At 55.3% G+C, this 17,950-nt stretch overlaps 1 protein-coding gene across 1 annotated transcript in view; it reads left to right on the forward strand.

Annotated features, from left to right (window-relative positions):
* The window catches only part of LOC105485249 (ADP-ribosylhydrolase like 1), a 47,947-nt gene that overhangs the window by 10,664 nt on the left and 19,333 nt on the right, over positions 1-17,950 (forward strand). Inside the window, exons 3-7 of the mRNA XM_011747493.3 lie at positions 1,847-1,972; positions 6,800-6,940; positions 10,530-10,657; positions 11,847-11,979; positions 13,191-13,344. Coding sequence (XP_011745795.2) covers positions 1,847-1,972; positions 6,800-6,940; positions 10,530-10,657; positions 11,847-11,979; positions 13,191-13,344 — 682 coding nt within the window. The remainder of the gene's footprint in view (positions 1-1,846; positions 1,973-6,799; positions 6,941-10,529; positions 10,658-11,846; positions 11,980-13,190; positions 13,345-17,950) is intronic.

Below are 17,950 nucleotides of genomic sequence, written 5' to 3' on the forward strand. Positions count from 1 at the left end.
GATGAGTGTAGAAAGCAAAATGCAGACCAGTGTGTCTGGCTCATCCCAGCTGTGTTTATTACTGAATGCCAAGTGTTCTTTATATATTTTGGATACAAATCCTTTGTCAGCTCTATATATTATAAATATTTTCTCCCCTTGGATGCCTTGCTTTTTTGTTTTCTTAATGGTATCTATTGAAAAGCATGCTTTAAATTTTTTTTTTTTTTTTTTTTTTTTGAGATGGAGTCTTGCTCTGTCACCCAGGCTGGAGTGCAGTGGTGTGATCTTGGCTCACTGCAACCTCTGCCTCCTGGATTCAGCACATTCTCCTGTCTCAGCCTCCTGAGTAGCTGGGATTACATACGCCCGCCACCATGCCCTGCTAATTTTGCATTTTAGTAAGGATGGAGTTTCACCATGTTGCTCAGGCTGATCTTGAACTCCTGACCTCAGGTGATCCACCTGCCTTGGCCTCCCAAAGTGGTGGGATTACAGGTGTGAGCCACCAGGCCCAGCCAAGCTTTAAATTAAAACAAACAAACAAACAAAAAAAAACAAAACAAAATTTTTTTTTTTTTTTTTTTTTTTTTTTTTGAGACGGAGTCTCACGCTGTTGCCCAGGCTGGAGTGCAGTGGCGCGATCTCGGCTCATTGCAAGCTCCGCCTCCTGGGTTCACGCCATTCTCCTGCCTCAGCCTCCTGAGTAGCTAGGACTACAGGCGCCCGCCACCGCGCCCGGCTAATTTTTTTTTTTGTATTTTTAGTAGAGACGGGGTTTCACTGTGGTCTCGATCTCCTGACCTTGTGATCTGCCCGCCTCGGCCTCCCAAAGTGCTGGGATTACAGGCTTGAGCCACCGCGCCCGGCCTAAAAATTTATTTTTATTTTTTTGTAGACAGGGTCTCACTCCATCACCCAGGCTGGAGTGCAGTGGTGCAGTTATGGCTCTCTGCAGCCTTGACCTCCCAGACTCCAGCAATCCTCACACCTTAGCCTCCTGAGTGGCTGGGACCACAGGTGCATGCCACTATATCCAGTTAATATTTTGGTATTTTTTTTTGTAGAGAAGGGGTTTCACCATGTTGCCCAGGCCGGTCTTGAACTCCTGAGCTCAAGCGATCTGCCCACCTCAGTCTCCAAGTGCTGAAATTACAGGCAGGAGCCACCACACCCAGCCAAGACTTAAATCCTAAAAGCAGAACCCAGAAAGACCAAACTATTTTCAAGTAAATTAACTGTATCCCAAGACAAAGGTCAAGAATAGTTATAGGAATATAAAAATATCCAGGACTCCATAGCATATGAGGCATGCAAAGAACCAGAAGAATCCAGTTCCTGACAAAGAAAATCAATAAATCCAAACTCACAAGGCCCGACACAGGCGTCATAATTCTCAGGCACCTATGTTCACCCTGGGCCCGGGCGCTGGGTCCCGGGGGTGCACCTATGTTCACTCTGCCTGGGTGCTGGGTCCCGGGGGTGCACCTATGTAAAAATGTTAGGATCGTGCATGTTTCATTGTGCCTAGTTTGTTGTATGTAGTTATAACTCAATGAAGCTGTTTTTACAGGGAAAACATCTCGTTGAAAGCGTGCTGCATATCATGAGCATATCTCTGGGCCTTCAAACGTTCTGTTTTTAGTGACTAAGTAACAACCGATACCTGGATGCCACCGAATTCCCCCATCTCCTTTCTGCTGCAGTCACTTGAGTGGCCTGCCTGTGGCTCACTCATTTAAACCACACTCTGATGAACGTGTTATTACGCACATTTTTACACTTTTAAAATTATTCATGAAAGCTAGATTGTCGGGGTGGAATTATTGGAGCAGAATTGTAAACCAGCTCTTCCTTCTCCACGCAGGCTCAGGGTTTGGAGCGGCCACCAAGGCCATGTGCATTGGCCTGCGGTACTGGAAGCCCGAGCGGCTGGAGACCCTCATCGAGGTCAGCGTGGAGTGCGGCCGGATGACCCACAACCATCCCACAGGTGAGCGAGGGGCGGGGCCGGGGCGGGGGCGGGGCCTGGAGCTACCGCCTTCTGCACGCTGCTTAAAGGAGACAGACGCCGGCCCTGCACCTGCCGGGTGCCTGCTGTGAGGGTGCCCTGCCCGGGACACTGGGCTGGAAATCTCGTGGGATCACATCGGTTTTTTGATTTGTTGAGGGAGTTGGCTTATTTTTTAATCTGCTTTGCTTAAGGTCTGTTTTCAGCCCAAAAGCAGGATTAGCGGTAAGTGTGGTGATGTTGAAGAAACTGCTGGGGAAATTCTCAGTGGTTTTGGTATCATTTGTGTCAGAACAAAAGAAAAAGAAACGCACCAGTGCCTGGGTACAGGTGGGATCGGGGTGATGCTGGGAACCAGGGTTTGTACAGTATTTCCTGCATTTTCTTGCTGTGCCCTGGGTTGGCCCCACCACCCGCCAGCCAAGGGAGCCAAGGGGACCACGGGAACCATGGGAACGGCTCCACCTGCCGGGCCTCAGGCTTCTCACCTGTAACGGGGTGACCGCCCTACGTGAATCACACCCGCAAATCGGGCTGTGTGAGGATGAAGCGGGTTGGATCATGTCGCCGCCTTAACACGGCACTTCATTCCTTGTGGTCTGTGCCAGGTGGCCAGCTGCTCAGTGGGGTTTGTCCCCGTCCCCAGTCCATCCTGTGGAGGGCAGGCCTCTGAGAGGCCAGGCCGCGGTGGCTGCGGTAGCACCTGATGAGTGACTTTGAAAGGCAGTGAGGAGGCGGCTCGGTTGGCTTCCGTTTAAAAAAAGCAAAAACAACTCAAAACTCCTGACCTGCAACTGGCCCTTAGTCCTGGCACCGCCCAGTCCCACACGTCCAACAGCCATGCTGGCCTCGTTCAGGATTACCTTTTGGTATCTGCTGTGACCGGCCTCCCAGCGAGGAGGCAGAGCCGCCCACACCTCCACGAGAACAGCGATGAGCAACCCGCCTAGGATCAACACGCAGCTCTGCCGGCCTGGCCATCCCACCCCCACCGCGTCTGCAGCAAAGCAGGCACGTGCCTTTACTACCCTGGGGACAGGCAGCCTAAGCGGCGGACGCACAGGCATGTGAACCAACTGGTGGGGCAGAGTCAGATGCCGAGAAGGGAGCACTGCTGGACTCCTGCTAGCTGAGTGGTGCAACCGGACGCAAATTAAAAAGTAAGGCCAGGCGCAGTGGCTCACGCCTGTAATCCCAGCACTTTGAGAGGCTGCGGAGGACAGATCACAAGGTCAGGAGATGAAGACCATCCTGGCTAACACGGTGAAACCCCGTCTCTACTAAAAATACAAAAAATTAGCCGGGCGTGGTGGCGGGTGCCTGTAGTCCCAGCTACTCGGGAGGCTGAGGCAGGAGAATGGTGTGAACCTGGGAGGCAGAGCTTGCAGTGAGCCGAGATCACGCCCCGCGCTCCAGCCTGGGCGACAGAGCGAGACTCTGTCTCAAAAAAAAAAAAAAAAATTAAAACCTCAGACCCAAAAATGTTGGGCATTTGCCAGGTGCAATGACTCACACCTATAATCCAAGCACTTTGGGAGGCAGAGGCAGGAGGATCGCTAGAGGCCAAGAGTAGGAGACCAGCCTGGGCAACACAGGGAGACTCCATCTCTACAAAAATATTAAAAATTAGCCAGGCGTGGTGGCTCCTGTGGTTCCAGCTACTGAGGTGGGAGGATCGCCTGAGCCCAGCACGTTAGGACTGCGGTGAGCTGTGTTTGCGCCATTGCACTCCAGCCTGGGCGATCGGGCGAGGCCCTATCTCCAAAAAAAAAAAAAAAAGTTGGACATTTGAAAATGATGTAATGAGCACAAGAATCTGTGTTAATAATTTAAATTTCTAAAACATTTGCTAATATATTTCCTACTCATATTTTAAAAATCATTTCACGGCCAGGTGTGGTGGCTCACGCCTGTAATCCCAGCACTTTGGGAGGCCAAGGCAGGCAGATCACCTGAGGTCAGGAGTTCAAGATCAGCCTGGCCAACATCGTGAAACCTCGTCTCCAGTGAAAAATGCAAAAATTAGCCAGGCGTGGTGGTGCATGCCTGTAATCCCAGCTACTCAGGAGACTGAGGCAGGAGAATCACTTGAACCTGGGAGGCGGAGGTTGCAGTGAGCCAAGATCATGCCATTGCACTCCAGCCTGGGTGACAGAATGAGACTCCGTCTCAAAAAACAACAACAACAACAACAAAAAAAAAACTATTTCACATGTTTAATATATGAATGATTTCTATATTTCTATAATAATGACCAAAAATGTTTTAAGGGTTTGATTTTATGAAATTGACACTTCAAAGTGCTTTTTAACTCTACTCCCTTTTCCATTTTCAAACCACAGTTTGTGTTACAGCGTGCGTTATGTGCTCCCATGAGCCCAGAGCTGCGGCGTCCCTGGGCAGAGGCAGAGCCGTAGGCAGGGACAGGACCGGCCCAGAGCCCTGGGCTTGAGAACGATTCGTAGACTCTTGCCGCTGCTGCAGCTCTCCCGCCGGGCCAAAGGAGGCCCTGATTAGTGCCTTCAAGAGTGGCCCGACAGCCGCTGGAAAGCGTCTCTACAGCCCGTCTCTACATGGCGTGTTGTGGGCGACTGTGCTCCACACAGCGGCCATGTTCAGTGGCCGTTCACCGTGGCCCAGCCTGGGATTAGGGTCATCTTTTCCCCACGACAGCCCCGGTAGGGCGGGTGTCATCGCTCCGGTGTACAGACAAGCGGAACGTCAGAACACACACGGCACCCACCCTGGAGCCTGCCTCTGGCCAACGGCGCCGTGACAGTGGGCTCGCCCCTTTCCTGGGTGGGTGTGGGCCTCATACCCACAGGGTCTGCAGCAGAACTGACCCTTCTGAAGCTAACGTGGCTCCAAAACCGAGCAACACAACCTCTCAGCCCCGCATGCCTCGTCCACAAGAGGGTGATCGCCATGCCCTTCACAAGCTCTCGTGAGGACTGAGTGGCACGATGACACCCTGGGAGCAGTGCCCAGTGGGTGAGGGCTGGGCACACAGGGGCCACTGCTCCCCTGCACAGCCACTGGCACTGAACTACTGCCACGGCCACGGCTGCTCCCATCAGCAGCACCGCACCATCCCTACTGCTGCTGTCACTAGCAACACTGCCACTGCCGCCACTAGTACCACTGCCACCGCCGCCACTGGTGCCACCGCCACCCCCGCCTTTTGTCACCACTCCGCTTTTATCACCCATACTGCCATCTCCACTGTGGCTGCTGCTACTGGTCCTGTCACTGCTGATACCACTGGTGCCTCCACATGATACCGTCACTAGTAAGGCAACCACTGCTGCAGTTGCTGGCCCCACGCTGTTCCCACTGTGACTGTCACGAGTACCACCATTGTTGCTGCTGCTACTGGTACTGTCACCACGGCGTCACTGGTCCTCCCACCCGACTGCATCTCTGAAACCACATCACGAGTACCATGGCCGTCCCTTCGCCTCCTGCCACTACTGACCCGCGGCGGCTGCGGTCCCCACAATGGCTGGCAGTGAGAGGAGAGAGCTCATGTCTTTGGAAAAGGCGGCCTCTCCAGGGCTGTCTCCACCCAGACAGTGACCACGGGATTTCCAGGACTGTCCTGCCAGCCCCAGGCATTGTTAGCCTCATCATGGCCAGGATCATTGTGAATAATTCAGATAATTAAGATCAGTCTCTTCCGAGCTCCCATCTGATGGCTCCCACACTAGCGTCTAATGAGGCCAGTGCAGCGGATGGATGGGAGCCTGGCAGGGCCAGACGTGGCCCTGTTCCCTGAGAGCTGCGCACCCAGTGCCACCTGCTCCGTGAAGTGCAGGGCTGGCTGTGTGGACTGTGGGGTGAGCTCAGGACCCCAGAAGCCCCTGGCCCCATCTTTCCCCACAGCACTGGAAGATGGACCAGGACAAGCCTCCCAGACTTAACTTCTTCCTTAACCGTGTTTTATTAAATATATATATGTTTTATACACACACACACACACACACACACTCACATGCGTTTCTTTTTCAGTAAACGGTTGTAAAATTTGACATACCAAAGAAAATAAGGGAGACAGAGCCTATAAGGTGGGCTCTGAGCTTGTCTGTGCTGATGAGCTTGCCGGCCGCTAATGCACACCCAGGAGTCAGACGAGAAAAGCCCCAAGCACCAGCAGGGCACAGGAGTCAGCCCTGCACAGGAAGCGCCTGAGTGTACACAACGGCCCCAGAGCTCTGCAGTGTCTCCCTCGAGTCAGGAGAGCCCCCACCTCCGCCTTCCTCCTGCACAGGCTCATTAACTGATAATCCCCGGCCACAGATGCTAATGGTCTACGTGACGCGGTGTTCCCAATAGCCAAAGGCAGAGGCAGCCCATGCAGCCACACACAGATGACAGGTTATCAAAATGTGTTCATCCACGCACGGAATGCGATGCAGCCACGGAGAGGAAGGGAAGCCATGGCAAGCCACGCGGGTGAACCTGCGGATGCGTGCTGAGTGGAATACACCCGCCACAGAGGGACAAATCGCGTGTGGTTCCACAAGGAACAGGCACCCAGAGTGGTCACATCCAGAGACAGAAAAGTCGATGGGGGTGGCCAGGGCCTGGGGTGGGCAGTGGGGTGAGTGGAGCAGGGGCAGAGCTATGGTTTGGGAAGATGGGGAGTTCTAGGGAGGATGCAGGACATCCAGTGTGAATGTGGTTAGTGCCGCCGAACGGTGCACCTGAGCATGGGAAAGATGGAACACGAGCAAACCCTTCCTCGGGGGTCCCACACAACGTGGCAGGTCGCCCAGGTGACGGTGCCCTCTCTCTTCCCCGCCCCTCCAGGCTTCCTGGGCTCCCTGTGCACGGCCCTGTTTGTGTCGTTCGCCGCACAAGGAAAGCCACTGGTGCAGTGGGGGAGAGACATGCTCCGGGCAGTACCCCTGGCAGAAGAGTACTGCAGGAAGACCATCCGGCACACGGCAGGTGAGCCCTCCCCCGGCCCCAGTCCACACTCGGAGCATCTGGGCAGATTCAGCCCCTCCGTCGGCCCCCAAATACTTCAAGGCACTTTCACTCTTAGACGGAACTGGGAGGGCCCCGTCCGGGCCATGTGAGCAGAGCTGGCCTCACAAGGCAGGCCCCATGCTGCTCCCGACCAGTCTGCCTCTGCCCTGACCTGGGAGGGCTTTGCCTCCCCACCCGGAGCTTCAGAGAGACCTGTGCCCACCAGGGACATTTGCCTCCAGGGGATCCACCCGTCCCCGACCACCCCGGTGCGAGGCGCCGAGTGACTGGCAGCCTTTGGGATGTGACTGGGACCCGCGGTGCGCCCTGGGAAAGCTCTGCTTCTGCCGGTCTGGGCGAGGTCAGGGCTGGGCCCTTCCCTCAGGAGCCCCATGAGGCTGGCCAGAGGCAGGGACAGCAGGTGTGGGGCTAGGACATCCATGACCGTTCCGGAAGGTTCTACCCCACGGGAGGTGCCGTCTAAGGGGGGAGGGGGCGGCACGGGGAGCACAGGCAGCCTCACACAGCCTTTGGCGTCTTTGCATTGTTGGGGAAATTGGAAATAAGGTATCCAGTGTGTCCTGGAGAAGGAGAGGGAGGATTTGAATGTAGGATCAGGTTTGCTTAGTTTTCAAAACAGCCTCAGGCTGAAGTCTTCTCGATTTTTTTTTGTTTTTGTTTTTGTTTTTTTGAGATGGAATCTGGCTCTGTCGCCCAGGCTGGAGTGCAATGATGCAATCTCAGCTCACTACAACCTCCGCCTCCCAGGTTCAAGCGATTCTCCGGCCTCAGTCTCCCGAGTAGCTAGGATTACAGGCGCCTGCCACCTTGCCTGGCTATTGTTTTTATTTTTAGTAGAGACAGGGTTTCCCCATGTCGCCCAGTCTGGTGTCAAACTTCTGACTTCAAGTAATCCTCCCGCCTCGGCCTCTCAAAGTGCTGGGATTATAGGCGTGAGCCACCTCGCCTGGTCTGAAGTCTTCCAGAAACAGAAAAACCAGTGAATCCCTTTATTTCCCCTGCAAGGCGCAGGGGCATGTTCTGAAATGCCTCGTGGGGGCTGGTGCACAGCTTTCCATGGGGGTGCAGCCATGGATATCTGCCTGGACGTGGCTCGGGGGCCGCTCAGCCACCAGGCCTGTGCTGATGGGGGAGCAAGGTCAGCGTCCACACACAGTCACCACCTCCTTGAGTCGCTGCTCTGTGTTCCCCACGGCCTGTCCTCAGAAAGCGTGACTGCTGAGCACGCCTGGCAGGCCACGGCACACAATTTATCTCTGGTGATTTCATCTCTGTTACCGCTTGGTGTGGGAGCGGTGGGAGATGGCCAAGCCTGTGGCCCCAGGTTCTTTCCAGCCGAGGTGGCTGTCTGGAGCCAGGGGCTAAGTCATCTCCCTAACCCCAGGAGCGTCGCCCTGACCCACCTTAGAAACAGGTGAGCAGTGAGGCATGGGGCCACGCCATGACTGAATTCACACAGTATTAACGAATGTTCTCCCAGAACTCTGGTATTCAAAACAGTCTTCCTCAAAGCATTTTCTGAAGAACGGTCGGAATTATCTGACCAGCAAAACCTTCTCCCCTTTGTGTTCATGGAATGTTTCTGACTGTTCTTCAGAAAGCTTTATTCTTTCTCTTAGGGATTTGAAATGCACAGACACCAGTTTAAAGCTCTGAGAAACAGTCCTCCAAATAAATCTATTTAATTTCAAATTTGTTTAACCCAGAGTTTTATGAATTTCCTTGACACAGAAACCTTTTTAACAGAACGTCTAAAATCATCCACCGGACTTAACGTTCAGAAGCCCAGAAACGCTGCTCTGGGCTTCTGGCCGGCCCACCTGACATGACCCCTCCGCAGTGAGGACAGTTCACAAATTAGCTCCCTCCTTTTGTGTCTGGACATCTGTTTCCGAATTGGCCAACCCCGCTGACTCGGGTGAGAGGCAGTGCTTTGAGTTTGCGCCCAGGTCCATGTTGACGCTCCACCCGGAGTTTCAGGTCCTGTGCCGGGTTCATGGGATACGCCTGTGGCCGCTGCCCTCTTACTTTTGCGTCTTTCACTTCCAATTTCATGTCGCTGAACAAGATCCGAAGGGGGCTGAACTTTTACTTGTGTGAAACCAAGTTGGCCCAGAGTTTCAGAGGACCTGTGAGCCTCGTCCAGGGCCTGGTCCAGGGCCCTCCTGGCCTCCCTGTGGCCTGGAGCTCTGTGGCAGGAGCGTGGTCTCCCCACTGCAGCCCTTCTGCTCTGCTCTCCAGCGCCCTGTGCCCTCCAACCACAGCCAGGCAGACAGGATCTGTGCTCTGTCACCGCATGTGATCAGCACACGTGTCCCTTGGGCCTGACAGCCACCAGCAGCATGCACAGCTCCCGCCCTCTGTGGCTCCCGTGGTGCCAGGGAGCAGGAGGTGGCATGTGGTGGGCAGGGGTGCTCACCGTAAGGCAGGCAGGAGGGCAGCGGGCCTGGGTCTGGGCAGGCTGCATGCCTCCTGGCTCCACGGCGGGGAAGGGATTTCCTGTGGTCTGTAGGGTGTGTGGCTGCAGGTTCGGACTCCCTTCTGAGTCCGTGTCCTCTTTGCCAGATGACCTCCAAGAAGTCCCTAGAGCATTCAGGGGCTTGGATTTCAATTAGGAGTAATGAAACATCCCGCTCTGCTCTGCAGGCACAGGACTAATGCAACAGTGTAATGAAAATGCTTTTGCCCCATCTCCATCTTGCTTGCTGTCCTTTCAAAGCAGCTACAGGCTGGGCACGGTGGCTCACGCCTGTAATCCCAGCACTTTGGGAGGCTGAGGCAGGCAGATCACCTGAGGTCAAGAATTCCAGACCAGCCTGGCCAATATGGTGAAACCCCATCTCTACTAAAAATACAAAAATTAGCCGGGCGTGGTGGCGGGGCGCCTGTAGTCCCAGCTACTCAGGACGCTGAGGCAGGAGAATGGCTTGAACCTGGGAAGTGGAGGTTTCAGTGAGCCAAGATGGTGCCAGTGCACTCCAGCCTGGGCAACAGGGCAAGACTCTGTCTCAAAAAAAAGAAAAGAAAAAAAGAGGCCGGGCGCGGTGGCTCACGCCTGTAATCCCAGCACTTTGGGAGGCCGAGATGGGCGGATCACCTGAGGTCAGGAGTTCGAGATCAGCCTGGCCAACATGGCGAAACCCCATCTCTACTAAAAATTCAAAAATTAGCCGGGTGTGGTGGCGGGCACCTGTAATCCCAGCTACTTGGGAGGCTGAGGCAGGAGAATCGCTTGAACCCGGGAGGCAGAGGTTGCAGTGAGCTGAGATTGCACCACTGCACTCCAGCTTGGGGGACAAGAGCGAGACTTCATCTCAAAAAAAAAGAAAGAAAGAAAGAAAGAAAGCAGCTACAAACGTCAGCATGTTCATAATTCTGGACAGTCGCTCAGTGGTTTACTCCAGGACGGGTGCTCTGCTTCTCCACATGCCTGCAGCTGGGTGGAGGGGCATCGACACGTCCCCTCCCTCCCTGCACCTGCCCCAGGGCCCTCCGCCCCACTCCATGGATGCCATTGTGTTCAGCTCACCCTGTTCTTTATGTTTAGAATACCAGGAGCACTGGTTTTACTTTGAAGCTAAATGGCAGTTTTATTTGGAGGAGAGGAAAATCAGTAAAGACTCAGAAAATAAAGCCATCTTCCCCGACAATTATGACGCAGAAGAGAGGGAAAAGGTGAGCCTTGTCCTGGCACTGAGGCAATGTCTGGCACACCAGTGGTGCTCAATAAGTGCATAGCAAGTGGGTAGATGGGTGGGTGGGTAGGTGGATGGATGGATGGATGGATGGATGGATGGATGGATGGATAGATGGGTGGGTGGATAGAAGCGTGGGTGGGTGGAAGGGTGGGTGAATGGATGAATGGATGGGTGGATGGATGGGTGGACAGGGGAATGGATGGGTGCATGGGTGGGTAGGTGGGTGGGTGGGTATATGGATGGGTGGTTGATTAGGTGGATGGAAGGGCACGTAGGTAGAAGGTGGGTGAATGGATGGGTACGTAAATGGGTGGGTAAATGGATGAATGGATGGGTGGATGGATGAGTGGATGAGTGGGTGGATAGGTGAATGGATGAGTGGATGGGTGAATGGATGGGTAGGTGGGAAGGTGGTGGAAGGGTGGGTGAATGAATGGGTAGGTAAATGGGTGGGTGAATGGATGAATGGGTGGGTGAATGGATGAATGGATAGGTGGATGGATGAGTGGATGAGTGGGTGGATAGGTGAATGGATGAGTGATGGGTGAATGGATGGGTAGGTGGGAAGGTGGTGGAAGGGTGGGTGAATGAATGGGTAGGTAAATAGGTGTGTGAATGGATAAATGGGTGGGTGAATGGATGAATGGATAGGTGAATGGATGAATGGACAGGTGAATGGATGGGTGAGTGGGTATATGGATGGGTGGGTGGGTGGATAGATGAGTGGATGGGTGAATGTATGGGTGGGTGGGTGGTGGAAGGGTGAGTGAATGGATGGGTAGATAAATGGGTGGGTGAATGGATGAACAGATGGGTGGATGGATGAGTGGATGGTGAATAGATGGGTGGGTGGGTGGGTGACTAATCTCATCTCTACTAAAAATACAAAAAATTAGCCAGGTGTGGTGGCGTGCGCCTGTAATCCCGGCTATTCGGGAGGCTGATGCAGGAGAATCGCTTGAACCTGGGAGGCGGAGTTTGCAGTGAACTGAAATCGCATCATTGCACTCCAGCCTGGGCGACAGAGCCAGATTCCATCTCAAAAAGAAAAGGGTGGGTGGATGGAATGGCAGGTCACTAGGATGGGCCCAGGAAGCTTGTGCTGTAATGTACCCAGAAGTGGCTCCACTTGGGCACATGCCCCTGACCCACGGCTCTCTTGTCAGACCTACAGGAAGTGGAGCTCGGAAGGTCGAGGGGGAAGACGAGGCCATGATGCCCCCATGATAGCCTATGACGCCCTCCTTGCAGCAGGCAACAACTGGACTGAGCTGTGTCACCGGGCCATGTTTCATGGAGGTGAGATGTTCCTTAATGGCCGTGGCTTCCAGGAGGGTAGCGCCCTTCTCCTGAAGCACCCCCTTGGAGTGTCCTAGGATGGCAGGCATTCAGGCACCCCCTCCTGAGCCCCAGTATATGCGTCCTTCTCTTCCTTTCTGGAACCGCTTTGGGAGGGCGCAGGCTCCAGGGTACACCGGCTGACGTACGTGCACTCACGTGCAGACGTCACAGGATACAGGTGTGACCGCAGGTCCTGCTGTGAGCTCCAGCAGACCAAGAGTCTCTCGCCTGGTCCACGAGCCTGGAGGGCAGTGCGCCCTTGGAGTAGGTGCGGTGTAGGGGTATGGAGGCTCCTACCCTTGCCACTGCTGCCTCAGGCTGGCCACCTTCGCAGGGTTCTGTTCCGAGGTCACTGTCGTCTTGTCCTTTGCTCTGCAGCCTCTGTGCAAAGTTGCAGACTGCCGCCTGGAGTTAGGTCCTGGGCTCGCATCCTGCTCCATCCATGCTGGCTCTGTGCCGGCCAGGCCGTCTCTGGCCATGGAGGGAGAGGAAGAAGCCCAGCAGAGTGGCTGTGGCAGCTCCAGGCAGCTCCTACCCATAAGATCAACCCCGTGCCTTGTGGGAGCAGCTGTCAGGTTCTGTGAGACTGGCTGAAATTGCCTCACTTCAGTGAGCTGAGCTTGACCAGACATGAGCTGGGAAAAGACAAATGTGGCCCCGTTTGGTCAGGAGCCTCTGCACAGAGCCGGCTCAGCCCCTGAGGGGTTTCCTCTGTGACCCTGGCTCAGGGGTGGGACCGTGCGGCCTCGGGCTCCCCTCCCTCCTCCTTCCTTCTGCACCGTCCTGGCGCCTCACTGACTCTTAGTGCTGAAACACCGCTTCACACAGATGCCTGACCCAGGGAGGGAGAAGGGAAGCACCTGTCCCCCTCCCGTTTGCTTTGGGGGGATTTTTTGAGACAGGATCTCACTCTGTCACTCAGGATGGAGTGCGGAGAGGCAATCTCAGCTCACTGCCACCTCTACCTCCTGGGTTCAAGAGATTCTCCCGCCTCAGACTCCTGTGTAGCTGAGATGACAGGCGTGAGCCACCGCACCAGCCTGCCTGTCCCTTTTATCAGCCGCCCCCAGCAGAACTGGGGTTTGGCCCACCTTAGGGGTGGCCAGCCCCAGGGGTCTCGCGGCCCTGGTCAGGTGGAGCCCACTGCGACTGCTGCCTTTGCGTTTCAGGGGAGAGCGCAGCCACGGGCACCATTGCAGGCTGCCTGTTTGGGTTGCTGTACGGCCTGGACCTCGTTCCCAAAGGCTTGTACCAAGACCTGGAGGACAAGGAGAAGCTGGAGGACCTGGGCGCGGCCCTCTACCGCCTGTCCACAGAGGAGAAGTAAAGCCATTTCTGCCACTTTGCCCCTAGAGAGCCAGTGCCACCCTGGGGCCCATAGTGTCCTCTCGCAGCCCCCTGGGTGAGGGTGTCCCTGTGCGGCTCCACTGCAGTCTGCGCCTGACTGGTCACATCTAACTCTCATTTCCAATCTCAGAATCCTAACTGTTGCACAAAATACACTGTTTGTCCTACGGGAATATTTTCCGTCCTCCACCATCCACATTGACATTGTGTGGCTTGTCGCACTTGGACGTCCAGGCGTGGCACTCACCCGCAGTCTCCCGGACAGACGGTGTATTTTATTCCGCCGCAGAGCTAATGCTGTTTACTCACTCACTTCAACAACACTAACTGTGGTGGCCTCCAGCAGGCCCCCGCTGCAGACCCTCCGTCCCGCCTCCGCCTCCACCTCCAGGCGTGCATTTCCCTCGAGGGCCGATGCGCCACCTCCCCGCCCTCCACCCCCCGCCATGTCCACAGTGGGCCGTGTGTGCCTGGACAGAGAAACAGTCACACTGGGGCCTGGGGGACACATATACAAGCATTGCTCTTAACCCCACCCACCTGTTTAATCACACTAGATTTTAAGATCAATCTCTTTTTGAAACAACTCACGGAGAAAACCAGAACCTAAATGGCCGCCTGCCAGCTCCGGCGTCTCTCTGTGGTCTGCCTTAGTGGGCCAGGTCCAGATGCAGAGCAGGCCTTTCCCCTCCGCGCCTGCCCTGCCGGGCTCGCTGGCGAGGAAGCGCTGTCCCTGCCGTGAGGTTCTCTCTCAGAGAGTCTGGGAAAAGAGATCACTTGCTCTTGTTTAAAATACATTTGGACGTGATTTTTCCATGCAGCATCTGGTGTGAATAAAACAGCAGTTGACTGACGTTTATCGCTGTGCTTGGCCGCTTGGCTGGGGCCTCTCTTTTTGTTGTGATTTCATTAAAGGGCTCGCCCCTGGGCAGAGTCAGAATCCCGGGGAAGCCCCAGCCTCAGGGAGAGGAGGCCGAGGGGCCGAAAGCCTGGGTGGTTGGAATCTCTGTGGGCATCCAGAATACAAGCCCTACCCCCACGGGCTTTGTCGTCTCCTATGGGCTAATTTGAAAGGGGGAAGTGGTGGCGTCTTTATGCTCCCACTTGGGATTCCTGTGTGAGTGGACTGGCAAGAGAGGCTGGTGGGCTTCACAGGCGGGTGCCACGGACCCCCACTCTCAGGTGTGTTGGGTTCAGGCTTCCCAGACGGGCCCTGCCAGCCACTTCCCGGCGCCTCCCTCCCCGGCCGCCTCCCCTTGGTGGAAACAACCCTGGCATTCATTCAGTGCAAGGAGTAGGCGTGTCCGGGGGTAGGCGTGTCTGGGGGGTAGGCGTGTCCGGGGGTAGGGGTGTCCGGGGGTAGGGGTGTCCCGGGGGTAGGCGTGTCCGGGGGTAGGCGTGTCAGGGGTAGGGGTGTCCGGGGGTAGGGGTGTCCGGGGGTAGGCGTGTCTGGGGGGTAGGCGTGTCCCGGGGTAGGCGTGTCCGGGGGTAGGGGTGTCCCGGGGGTAGGCGTGTCCGGGGGTAGGCATGTCCGGGGGTAGGCGTGTCCCGGGGGTACGCGTGTCCCGGGGGTAGGGGTGTCCGGGGGTAGGGGTGTCCGGGGGTAGGCGTGTCCAGGGGTAGGCGTGTCCGGGGGTACGCGTGTCTGGGGGTAGGGGTGTCCGGGGGTGGGGTGTCGGGGGTAGGGATGTCCGGGGGTAGGGGTGTCCTGGGGGTAGGTGTGTCCCGGGGGTAGGCGGGTCCCGGGGGTAGGGGTGTGGGTGGGGGAGAAGTGTCACGGGGGGTAGGCGTGTCCTGGGGGTAGGCGGTCCGGGGGTAGGCAGGTCCCGGGGTTAGGGGTGTCCTGGGGGTAGGAGTGTTGGGGGGTAGGGGTGTCCCGGGGGTAGGGGTGTGGGGGGGATAAGTGTCGCGGGGGGTAGGAGTGTCCTGGGGGTAGGCGGTTCCGGGGGTAGGCGGGACCTGGGTGTAGGGGTGTCCCAGGGGTAGGAGTGTCGGGGGGTAGGGGTGTCCCGCTGTTAGGGGTGTCTGGGGGGGTTGGGGTGTCCCGGGGATAGAAGTGTCGGGGGGGTAGGGGTGTCCCAGGGGTAGGAGTGTCCCTGGGGTACAGGTGTCCCGGGGTAGGGGTATCCCGGGGATAGGGGTACGCTTTGCTTTTTCCATAGAGACGCCCGGTTCGTTTTGTGGGAAGTATAGTCCATGCTGGTGGAGGAGTCTGTGGCCTTCTACGCTGGGCAGGCCGCAGCAGTGCAGCTCTGTGCTGAGCTTCCGAATAACCGGACTAACCGAGCTGCTACTGGCGCTTTAAGTCAGAAGAACCAGAGAGACAGGCACATCGGGGCGAGGGGCCTCACGTCACACACATCCGTGCAGCGTGGTCCCAGGACCGTGGGTGTGGGGAAATTAACCGAGGATTACCTTTCAGGAAAAGAAACCCAGTTAAGGTAAGTCAGAACTGTTGCTAGCGTTTGTAACACAGCAGTAGTACCTGTGTAGCCGGCTTTCCGGAAAGAGGCTTTCCCTCTCCACCTGCTGTGTGCCCCGCTGTGTGGAAGGCAAGGCCAGCTCACATGAGCAGGGCGCGGCTGGATTCAAACGGGGTGGACTCCGTCTCCATCCGCAAATCAAACCCCTCCGTGAGAATCAGAAAGTGAGTCTATTTAGAAACTGATTCTAGATTAGAACACACAAACACAAAACCCACAAGCATCGTAAACAAAAGCCGGCAGTGCCTTGCTTCACTTTCCTGTTACAGAGAGACCCAAAAGTTGAAAAGAAAAAGCCACAGAAAGCACTGAGGGAGACACTGAGGGGGCACTGAGGGAGCACTGAGGGGGCACTGAGGGGGCACTGAGGGGACACCGAGCCAACTCTGCTGTTTAAAACGGCACCGGCGGGTTTCATTGTTGTTATAAAAGTGATGTGTGCACAGCTTCGGGAATCCAAATGCGTTCACAGCAGCGTGTGGGGAAAGCAGCTTCCAGCCACCCAGATAACAAGGCCACGGTGGCCCAAGTGTCCTCCCAGGAGCCTCCTCCACACACACACCCTGGCTGTGCACCTGTACGTGAGACACCCCTGCGTTTGCGTGCTGTGCCACACACACGATTCTTTCCCCAAACAGGAAGCATCGTATATGCCATGGTTTGCTTTTGGCTGTTTTCATTAAACTAGGTTTTAAAATATTTTTCTGTATCACCATACACAGACCAATCTCCACCTTTTTAACTGCTGCCTGGTATTCCATGGTACTCCTGTGCCATAATTCAAATACCCCGTGGGTGTGGCTCTCAGTTGGTTCCGTCTCGTGAGTGGCGTTTGCAAACACCTGCTCTTATGGCGACCTTCAGTGCTGCTCCCCCGCTCTTGTGAAAAGGCATTAGTCTGTCCCTACAGCGCAGTGGTGCCGTATTTCATTCTAGGATGCATTTTTGTCTTTCATTTTTCTGAAATTGTGGTGCATCCTATATTTTATGGTGTCCATAGTTTAAATGATGGAGTTTTTATTTTTGTTTCTCCAAGACATTCTTATGAAATAAGGTGTGGCCAAGTGTAGTGACCCAGGCCTATAATCCCAGCACTTTGGGAGGCCGAGGCGGGAGGATCACTCTAGCTCAGAAGTTTGAGACAAGCCTGGGCAACATGGCAAAACCCTGTCTCTACAAAAAATAATAATAATAATACAAAAATTAGCTGGACGTGGTGTTGACGCCTGTAGTCCCAGCTCCTTGGGAGACTGAAGTGGGAGGATTGCCAGAGCCTGAGAGGTTGAGGTTGCAGTGAGTCGAGATCATGTCACTGCACTCCAGCCCGGGTAACACAGTTAGACCCTAAAAAAAAAAAAGAAAAAAGAAAGGGAGGGAGAGAGGGAAGAAGGAAGGAAGGAGGGAGGGAGGGAAGGAAGGAGAAAAGGCAGGAAGGCAGAAAGGAAAGGAGGGAGGGAGGAAGGAAGGAAAAAAGGAAGGAAGGGAGGGAGGGAGGGAGAATGGGGAAGGGCAAGGGAAGGAAGGAAGGAAGGAAGGAGGGAAGGAAGGAAAAGAGGGCACATTTCACAATCCCCTAGGCCCAGCAAGGTGTGGCTCCCCAGGAGTTCTCTGGGAGCGTCAGCGTTGCACATCCCTGTAGATCCACATCTCTTGTGATACATCAGGCACCAGGAAGGGCCAGGTGGGAGGATGAGCACCTCTCACTCCCAGATGGCAGACAAGGATGCTTCAGAGGCAGGTGAGGCCCAGAATATGCCTGTTCTCAGCCTGAAGCTATCGGCAGACACCTCTCTCTCAGGCCCACGAATGTGAGATCTGAAGCCAGGACTTGGGATGGAGAGTCCCAATCATGGCTGAGACAAGACATGGGCATCCTCACAAACACGCCACACAGAAATCACACGCTAGGAACATGTGCCGTGTGGGAATATGAGCAGGTCAGTAACACACATGTGGTTTAGACTTCAGGCTGATTTACATGAATCCGTTTTCCCAAACTCTTTGATTAAGAGATTTTGCATTTATATTTAAAATTATTGTCTCTAGTGTTTTCATATCTGAAAGCCATGGCAGAGCTGTCCTTGTCCTTCCTTTCCCAC

This window comes from Macaca nemestrina, chromosome 16, assembly GCF_043159975.1.
Source record: "Macaca nemestrina isolate mMacNem1 chromosome 16, mMacNem.hap1, whole genome shotgun sequence".
Classification (NCBI taxonomy): domain Eukaryota; kingdom Metazoa; phylum Chordata; class Mammalia; order Primates; family Cercopithecidae; genus Macaca; species Macaca nemestrina.